At 38.0% G+C, this 10,756-nt stretch overlaps 1 protein-coding gene across 3 annotated transcripts in view; it reads right to left on the reverse strand.

Moving 5' to 3' along the window:
* The window catches only part of osbp2b (oxysterol binding protein 2b), an 81,056-nt gene that overhangs the window by 20,524 nt on the left and 49,776 nt on the right, over window positions 1–10,756 (reverse strand). For all 3 annotated transcript variants that reach the window (XM_061986331.1, XM_061986330.1, XM_061986333.1), the window contains 3 exons: window positions 4,533–4,731; window positions 1,560–1,674; window positions 1,389–1,455 (listed from right to left, as the gene is read on the reverse strand). In XM_061986331.1, coding sequence (XP_061842315.1) covers window positions 1,389–1,455; window positions 1,560–1,674; window positions 4,533–4,731 — 381 coding nt within the window. The remainder of the gene's footprint in view (window positions 1–1,388; window positions 1,456–1,559; window positions 1,675–4,532; window positions 4,732–10,756) is intronic.

Here is a 10,756-nt window from a genome sequence, read left to right on the forward strand (position 1 = left end):
TGCATTTTTATTAGCATTATTACTAGCACAAGAGGTTTTACACCACCAACACCATGTAACATCTCACAGCAGGGAAGTCTTTAATCAACACCTGCTTTTTAAAAGGGGAACTGCACTTTTTTGGGAATTTTGTCTATTGATCAAAATCATTATGAAAGACATGACAATGGATGGATTTTTTTTAATGCATTCTAAATATCAGATAAACTTAAATGAAACGGGAGCCAATGGGAGGTCCACTATTCCGGCTGTAAAATAAATAAAATAACTATTCAAAAAGCGCCAACAACATTTACACTTTGTGACTTGAATATTAACCAAGTATTAATGATTTGTGATTTTTTCCACAAGGATTACAAATAATTTTTCACCTAAATGGGAACATCTGAACATCCCAGCAGTCGGCATCCAAATGACAGCAGACCTTGTACAGTAGGTGATGATTTATTATGTTTGTTGGCTCTCATGAAGTCTGCAGTAAGTAATAATCGGTGATGAAAAAAAATGAAAAAAAAGAAAACATTGTGATGCGTTTTTGAAATTAATGCGCCGCCTATTCCTAAACACACTAACTCTTATTAGAGTGCGTGACTTTGGCGAACTTTTGAGGACGAAATATTGTGTGGTGTTTTTCTGTGTCTTTTTTATGCGTAGCAGCGGCACCTGATGCAAATATGACAGCGTGTCATAATTACAGTATGATGGTCAGCTACATTAAAAAAATTACCGCGAGCTTTATCATTTACTCAGAATCTTAACAGTCCTCCTGGACCGACCCATATAGGAACTGATACCAAAAAAATACGGATACACGGTATTCATCCCTAGTCAGGACTTTTACTTAGTTAATGATTGTGGTGTCACCAAAAACAATTACCACTCCACATCAATATAAAGACAGCATAAGTCCATTCACAGCTAATAATTGTTTATATATTTTTTAGTACCGACCATTGTTTTCTGTCTGACTAATTTCACTTTTGGGATTTCATGTTTTATCATTTTTATGGGGAACTTAGAGTACATGTACTATTTTGTGATCTTGGCAATGTTTGTAATGCTTCTTATGTGGTAGGTCTTTGTATTGCATATCTAAGATGTTACTTTTTCTGTATGTTTCAATGGATGTCCTGATCTTGCTGGCTTCAAAACAAGTTTACCTTCGGGTATTAATAAAGTAACCTAACCTAACCTAACCTAACTTTCCACACTACAAAATAAACCTGTAACTATGGTTTATATCATGTTAATATTGGTATCAGCCAATATTCAAGGTTTCAATATCAGTATTGTATCAGAAATTTTAAAAAAAGTTGTATCGGGACACTTATAGTAACAAGAAATGTCAGAGCTAATTGGTTAAACTTTTGGGCAAGATGTGAGCTTACATGGTCATGCTGGTTCCAGTCATTGGCATTCCCTCCGCTTGCTCCGCTTAAACTGCTCTGAGATTGCCTGCAGTAGGATGACAAAAGATTTAACAGTCAGAAGCTGCAAACTTGGTGAATTACATGTGTTAGATCCATTACTAAGTATGTTGAGAAATGAGTGAGCGTGACCTGCGCTGTGTGTTGTCAGTGGTGGTCACTGTGATAAATGCAGGGGAATCCTCCATGGCGTCAAAGTACTCCTCATCTTCATCACTTGCATCATCCTTGAGCGGCCTCTCACTCCCTGTTGTCCGGCGGTACATACAGTGCATATTAAAATCCAGGAAATCCAAACACAACTAACTGGAATAACACATGGTTACCCGTTTGCATTCAAGAGTGAGCAGTCGTGATGGGTTTTACAATACAGAAGCATTAATGCATTATGAAACATAAGGACTGATACTGTGCTCTTCAATACCTCCGTGTGTGTCACTTGAAGAAAAAAAAAAAACATGTGGACGACACAGCTGCTGTGCCATTTAACTGTCAAGCGGCAAACTGTGATTATCAGGGGCGTGCTGCTTTTGACATCGGTTTTCGTTGCAATTATTAATCTAAAAGTGGTAAGTTATATTTTCCTTTCTGCACAGCTATTCGTTTAAAGAAAAAACTATTATATTTTTTAAGTATTAATTTTATTTGCAAGTCAAATATAGTGACTTTTTAATCCAGCAGATGGCACAATAAGAAACACCAACACTGTATCAGTGCAGCATCAATACAGTCAGCACACTCACTGAGGCGTCATTTACCCATCACCAGTAAGTCGTATCCAATCATATAATCATGGCCATCAATTAATAAATAATCATTTGAATTGCTAATGTTCCCACTGGATAAAAAGGCTGGATGGAGCATGCCACTCTGGGAGTTTTGGCAATAGCATTAAACATACATGGAATCATTAAACAAGGCTGTGCCCAACAACAACATATCTGAGGATGTGAAATGCGTTTGATATTTGCCATTATCCATTAAGCCACAAATGTAACAGTAAAGGTATGGGCCACCTGATCAGTATGCCTTCTGTGTCTCACAAATATGTGTCACAATTACAATATACTATGAACTAGGGCTGTGCGGTTATATGACCGAGATACATTTCATGTCGATTACAGTGATCAACTAGGAGCGTATCCACTCGATCATACATGGTGGAAATGTCTGTAAAAACAGCCGATCACAGTCAACCTTTTCCCGATCAACTTCCAGAATGACAGAATGACCGGGAAAAAAACTTACATGATAAAACTAGGCCTGTGCATAATTACAACCGCAGGTGAGGACAGCGAAATAAATGTCAGCTATGACATTGAGTTATTCTCCTAAAATGAGTCTATTGTTGAGGGAAAAAAAAACATAACTCAACGTCGGTTGTGTGTCGGCGTGATATGGGGAAAATCAAGCAATCCATCTATCCATTTTCTACCGCTTGTCCCCAATGTGTGAAAATGCGAGCTGCACAGCAGACATAGAATATTAGACGTTTCGCTGCTATTAGCAGTGCGGCTAAATAATTTTATTGTTACTAAAGATGATGCAGATTTGCAAGGAGCAATGATGTATGTAACATTTCAAAATGCAAATGGTAATGTTTAAATTTTAAAACATCTTCATTATCTCCGACAGGGCAATTTGTTTGAGTGTTACATCACTGCACAAACAATCAGCACTGTAAAATAGTTATATTTTATATTCTTTTTAGCGCTGTCAAGAAGAACAATTTCACTCATGTGATTCGTCACAAAAAATTATCGCATTAACAATGAGTAAACATAGATGGTAACCTGAAGAGCGGTGGGGGTTGCTAATGCTGTACGGTCAGTGATCACTGCAGGTCAATGACTGGTGTGCTTACTGGCAAAATTCCCTCCAAAATAAACCCCAATGAGACTATATATAAAACTGTTACCAAGTTTGGAGCAAATCAATTGCGTGCATTCAAATAAAACATAAAAAAAATGTTCCAGGGTGATATTCTGACAATAAAATTGCATTTGTGTCTTTTTTAAGGTAATATAAATTATGTATTTATGTATTGTGTCATTAATCAAGATTAAACCAAATTCATAAGTGTGATTAATCTGATTTTTAAAATTGATCATTTGACAGCCGTATTTGTTTTGTTTTACTGTTGTCTGTCATATTACTTATTTTGCTTTGGTATTTACTCAGTATGTTCATAACAAGTTCAACTAATCTCTAGTTTTTAGTACAGCGTCCTTAAAACTTGCAGCTTAAAAACAACATAGAAATTGTGATATTAATCGAAATTGGATGATGTAATTAAATTTGTCCAGCCCCACATGAACTCAATGGCGTAATTATAGTAGTCAGTTGTAATATTATTACAACATCCTAAATAGACAGCAGGGAGACGCCACATGATGGACTTATTTAGCTTTTATCTTAGGAGAACATAACAATAGGGATGCACTATATATTTTTTTCAAGCCTGTAACTTTCTGCTTCTTAAGACTGATACCAATTTATGTATTTACAGTATGTATTATGTATAGTTGTATCTACAATTTATTTTAAGAAGATTTAAGTGTAGTTTGTGAACACCTGGAGATAAAAACAGATTCAAACAAATGTGGATATGACAAACTGTACCTGTACAGAGTTGTCCTAACCAAATATGACATCACTACTGAGGTAGTGCTAAAATCACATGATCCTTTTGATGTGTCAAAAGCCGTAGTTTTAATATGTTTGCAGGGCATTTGGCACACGGGATGTCTTCCTCTGAAGGAATAAAAAACTCCCCCATGGCTAATGCCATGTTTGTTTACACTGTGAGGTTCTGTAATCTTCAGAGAAGTTAGGACCTCCTACAAAGTAGGAGCATCTGATTTGTTCACCCTAAACCACTTACAGCACAATATGGGTAACCCCGCCTCATTGGAGCATTTTTTTTTAAATAATTTTGTTATGTTATCTGATTATCCTCCTACTATCGGCCTGATAATTATTGTGCACTCCTACATAATACATAACACGCTCTCTGACAAGATGACAAATGTCTATCATCTTGAAATCTGTGTCATATTGTCTTTAGTCTGCAAAAGGAGAAAAAAACAGGTCACCTAGGCTTACCTTTTTTGTTGGTAGGGGCCCGTGTTGTGCTGGATGCAAGTGCAGGTGCCTCTCTCCACGCTCGCTCCAGACTGTTGTGCTGCTTGGCTAGCTGCTCAATAGTCTCCTCCAGGTGGGTGCGCTGCTCTCGCTCATATTGCAGCGCCCGCTGCCACTTCTTACTGTGACTTTCAGCCAGCTCTAAGAAATTTCGACAGGCCTGGGGAGTGGCAGGCACAAAAACACTGTTATTTGCCATTACTTGCACTAAAATATGACATTGTCTTGTATATGTATTGCAGTCTAGTAAAAGACTAATCCTGTTCATGTTCCTTGGAGCAGAGTGTAAACAAAGAGAGCATAGTGAACGATGAGCTACACTTTCAAGCTTTTTGTTTTGTTTTGTTTTGTTCTGTCCAGCCACTCAGGCCAATCCTATTGTGGATGTAGATGCCCCTATTTGCAGTACAGATTTACTTTACAAATGTGTGATATTTCTCTTGTTGCCTTATTTGTATTGGACTTTATTAAAAATATGTATAATAATGTTTGCCGCAGGAGGGGATAGAAAGAACAAAAAAAGGAAGACAGAGGGGGAAATTGCTGGGACAAGAGGAGGATAAGACAGAGAGACAACAACAACAACAACACAACAACATCAGCAAATACATTGTACAAATATGACACAAAACTTGATAGCAAAGGAGCAATTAGTGAAGTAAATATTAACACAGAAATGACAATGAACATTATTGCAGTACAAATGGAGCAGAAAAAATACCAATAGAAATAGCACTATTGACAATGAATAATAATAATTACATCTATTATCAACAATACAATTGTTCAAATGCAACAATACATTTATGTAATGATAACTTGAATTACAAAAAAAGCAGATAAATGTAGGGGAAGAAAGAGAAGCGAACTGTATTAACCTTGTAGATTGTTATTGTCACAATATGTTAAAGGGGAACATTATCACCAGACCTATATAAGCGTCAATATATACCTTGATGTTGCAGAGAAAAGACCATATATTTTTTTAACCGATTTCCGAACTCTAAATGGGTGAATTTTGGCGAATTAAACGCCTTTCTAATATTCGCTCTCGGAGCGATGACGTCACAACGGGAAGCAATCCGCCATTTTCTCAAACACCGAGTCAAATCAGCTCTGTTATTTTCCGTTTTTTCGACTGTTTTCCGTACCTTGGAGACATCATGCCTCGTCGGTGTGTTGTCGGACGGTGTAACAACACGAACAGGGACGGATTCAAGTTGCACCAGTGGCCCAAAGATGCGAAAGTGGCAAGAAATTGGATGTTTGTTCCGCACACTTTACAGACGAAAGCTATGCTACGACAGAGATGGCAAGAATGTGTGGATATCCTGCGACACTCAAAGCAGATGCATTTCCAAAGATAAAGTCAAAGAAATCTGCCGCCAGACCCCCATTGAATCTGCCGGAGTGTGTGAGCAATTCAGGGACAAAGGACCTCGGTAGCACGGCAAGCAATGGCGGCAGTTTGTTCCCGCAGACGAGCGAGCTAAACCCCCTATCGACCCTAGCTTCCCTGGCCTGCTGACATCAACTCCAAAACTGGACAGATCAGCTTTCAGGAAAAGAGCGCGGATGAGGGTATGTCTCCAGAATATATTAATTGATAAAAATTGGGCTGTCTGCACTCTCAAAGTGCATGTTGTTGCCAAATGTATTTCATATGCTGTAAACCTAGTTCATATTTGTTAGTTTCCTTTAATGCCAAACAAACACATACCAATCGTTGGTTAGAAGGCGATCGCCGAATTCATCCTCGCTTTCTCCCGTGTCGCTGGCTGTCGTGTCGTTTTCGTCGGTTTCGCTTGCATACGGTTCAAACCGATATGGCTCAATAGCTTCAGTTTCTTCTTCAATTTCGTTTTCGCTACCTGCCTCCACACTACAACCATCCGTTTCAATACATTCGTAATCTGTTGAATTGCTTAAGCCGCTGAAATCCGAGTCTGAATCCGAGCTAATGTTGCTATAGCTTGCTGTTCTTTCCGCCATGTTTGTTTGTGTTGGGTTAACTATGTGACGTCACAGGAAAATGGACGGGTGGTTAAAATCAGGCACTTTGAAGCTTTTTTTAGGGATATCGCGTGATGGGTAAAATTTTGAAAAAAACTTCGAAAAATATATTAAGCCACTGGGAACTGATTTTTAATGGTTTTAACCATTCTGAAATTGTGATAATGTTCCCCTTAAAGCTTTGTCAGTGTGCTGTGTTTAACCCAGTTTTCCCTAGGGGAACAACGCTGATATATGTTTGATGAAACGTGATTATATGCATGAGTGTATGTACTGTATGTGGCTGTATATGTACAGTTTGTGTATATGTATGTTTGTACAGTGAATGTGCGTGTGGATGTATGTACCGTAAGTGTATGTATGTATTGTATTTGTGGATGTATCTGGGAGCGTATGTACCCATGTACCTACACTTTCAAGCTGATTGTTTGACAGAGGACATTTGAGTCAAAAGGGAACATCATCAATTCTCCTGTGCCCTGACTGCTGAGTTAAAGAGGTTACTTCAGATCACACAGAAAGAACGTGTCAGCATTTGTTGGCAGTGCATCGTATGTCTGATGTTCCTGTCACACAGTAAGCACAAAGGTAAATGAACCAACAATCCTCAGAGCTGCCGACATGCAATAAGAAAATGTCACGTGACGGTCTATAAACCGTCACAGGAGGGGCAGCTGGACGAAGGACCTCCAGCATTTCTGTATTTTTGAGGAACTTTTCAACGTTCTTTTACACAAGGAGATTGTTCCCATCAAATACAAGGAATCAGCTCTTAATTTGGTTGATTACTCAAACACATTATACTGTAAATGCTCCTATTTGCGGATTTGTAGAGCCTCCCCTATAGATGATCGGACTATACAAAAGCAAATACCTGCCTGTCAAAAACATGCAACATTGGTGTTGTTGCTCTCTCATGCAATTGACTTGTTAAGAATTTTTTGTATGACCGGTATAAGAATCGGCAGCATAAAACCTTGTTTGGAATATCCGTTATCCAATAACAAAACAACTAATTCATAAAATTTTAATTGATGTCATTAACTAACCAATGTATGCATAATTTAGGGCATAACTGTCAAATAACGGTCAATAACTGGTAAAACAAAATAACCAAAACTATTTTGCTAAAAAAACAGAACGATATGACACCCAGGACTTGAACTTACCTTCAGTGGTCAAACATGAGGCGTCTGAAGGGCAGACGTTAGTGTTTCAATTGAAATGTTAGCGATGCATTTGGCAGAGTACACTTCCTCACATACGTCTATGAAACCAACACCCACTTAAAAAGGTACGCCAGTTCCACATTTTTAGTGCTGAGTCCCCAGTCCGAGCACAGACTGCATGTGACTTCCGGTGGTGGAGGACGGTGTTGCTAAAGGCGAAAAGCAGGACACTATACGAGTCTTCTGACATACATTAGCAGACTAAAATGGTATCTGTTCCCATCAGTCAGTAAGCGTACACGTGTACATACACACACGTGCACGTTTTGCGAATGTCAGAAGTTACCTCACAACTAAGTGGACAACAATGTAATCAACTACAGCCACAGTCGGACCACATGGATCACTTTATTCTAACTCCATTGGAAGAAGCACTTGGAAGTCTAAACCGGCAGCTAAATACTGTTATCTAAGAGGCACCCGCCCTACTTAAAGACAACCATTTACAAGAGTAACATGACCACAGGGAGTTTATGCATGCACTGCCCTCTTGTCAGAAGCACATTCTTGGCAAACCTAATAGCATTTCAATAGCTTTGACCATCCAGTAGGGATTGTCCTGTGACTTGCCCAATAAGCTGACATTTCCCTTACTGGTTACTTTAAAAAAAAAGGGACGATGCTATGAAAAAAAAGCTTATCTTTTTGAGCAACAGCATTGCATGCAAACTCCCATCTTAAAATAATTTCTGACACTGTAGCTGTTATGACCTGCTTTCAAATAAACTTGCTGTCTAAACTTAAGCCCTGTCAGTGAACATGATATTGGACCTAAATATAGACAGACAATAACCAGATTTGATCACAGAATAAACAAAGCTATAAAGACATAAGATGATCAACAAACCTCGTGCAGTCGTCTGCTTCGTGTCAAGTCTGTGTTACTGTAACCCAGAAGGCTCTGACCTTTACCAGTCAGGGGGTACTGGGATTTAAAAGAGGGAAAAGGGCTATTCCCCACCCTCATACACACCCATGATCAAATTTAGTGTCACTACTTCAACACCTCAACTTTCCTATTAAGCTAAACTACAACAACTTACTGCAAACAGAGGTGCAGATAACAAAAAAGGTGCAACTTAGATCCAATAGTAAGTTTCTGTTATTTTAATTAAGCAATTAGTATTACTCCTTATTTTACAAATGAAAACAGTACAGTAGTACCTCAACCTACAAACATGTTGCATTTTACGACCAGGCTCGTAACTCGGAATTATTATATCTTCTAGCAGCCCTGCCCATTGAAATGAATGAAAATCAATTCAAACCATCCACAACAGCACAATTTAAAAAACTGAACATGAATTTTAAAAAGAAGAAACTAATTTATAGAAAATAAGTATTTTTTAAAACAATACAATAGTAATACAAACTACTACAGTGCAGTAGTATATTAATATAACAGGGTAGATGGATAGTGGAACACTACTAAGGCCATCAGGCGGTGGTCGAGAAGACTTTACGCTTTTAGGATAGGCTGGATCATACTTGCCAACCTTGAGACCTCCAATTTCGGGAGGTGGGGGTGGGGGGGTTGGGGGGGCGTGGTTGGGGGCGTGGTTAAGAGGGGGGGAGTATATTGACAGCTACAATTCACCAAGTCAAGTATTTCATATATATATATATATATATATATATCCTGAAAATACGCAAACAAAACTGTGTTTAGATAATTGATACTTCAAACTTGCATAAATAAATATTAAGGAATATAACATAACTTGGCTTCTGAGAGCTTCAAAATGTAATGAATAAAATGCTAAAGTTGTTGATTAACAAGCAATTATTTTAATTATTTTAATAATTAAATATGGTCGGATAAGCGGAAGAAGATGGATTATTTTAATAATTAAATATGGTCGGATAAGCGGAAGAAGATGGATGGATGGATGGAATATGGTCATTTTAAATGAATTATTATGATCATTTAAAATTAATTATTTCAAATATGTTTTTTTTTTATGTATAATTCCATGGCTGGATGTAAAAAGTCATAAAAAATACAAATAAAAATACAGTTAATTTTGATGTTTTTTAGCAAAATATAGTAAAAATGTTTTTTTTAATGTTTTTTTTTATTAATATATATATTTATTTTTAGGTAAGATAAACATAATACAATTTATCTCTAGTCTGGATGATTTAGTTCTTGTCACCCTGTTGTCCTCCCGTCATGAAAAAAGGCTGTCCTCACTCAGGTCGCATGGAGCTGGAGGGGGCGTGGCCTCCAGCTCCGGCTGAAAATCGGGAGATTTTCGGGAGAATATTTGTCCCGGGAGGTTTTCGGAAGAGGCGCTGATTTTCGGGAGTCTCCCGGAAAATTCGGGAGGGTTGACAAGTATGGGCTGGATAGACTTTTATTTATCCCAGAACGGGAAAATTATGTGGTTGCAGTGCAGAAACTAAACATACAGAAACTAAAGTAGTACACAATGAAACTAAAGTAGTACACAATGAAAAACTTAAACTTAGTAATGAATAATAAATAATACATTTATTTATCTCCGTGCTGGGAGAGTTACGAGGCTGGAGCGGAGAAGACATGTCCAGTGCACATGACGCAGCAGAACGAGAAGAAAGCAAACAGACCACCGGACACTGGGAGCACTTTACGGTTGAAGGACGTCGCCGGTAAGGCTTTGGAAGCTGTATTTCTGCTTAGGGTTTGGTTTTCGATGATTGGAAAACAAAGCTATTTCAACCTCTATCCATAAGTTAATGCTAGCAAGTTAGACAAGATGTTTTAGGGAGGCTCTTACGGGGTTCACTGTGTCATTAACTATGCCAATTGGTGGCTCGTAACTTAAAGGCCTACTGAAATGAAATTTTTGTATTTAAACGGGGATAGCAGATCCATTCTATGTGTCATACTTGATCATTTCGCGATATTGCCATATTTTTGCTGAAAGGATTTAGTAGAGAACATCAACGATAAAGTTCGCA

Source organism: Nerophis lumbriciformis, linkage group LG12 (genome assembly GCF_033978685.3).
Source record: "Nerophis lumbriciformis linkage group LG12, RoL_Nlum_v2.1, whole genome shotgun sequence".
Taxonomy (NCBI): domain Eukaryota; kingdom Metazoa; phylum Chordata; class Actinopteri; order Syngnathiformes; family Syngnathidae; genus Nerophis; species Nerophis lumbriciformis.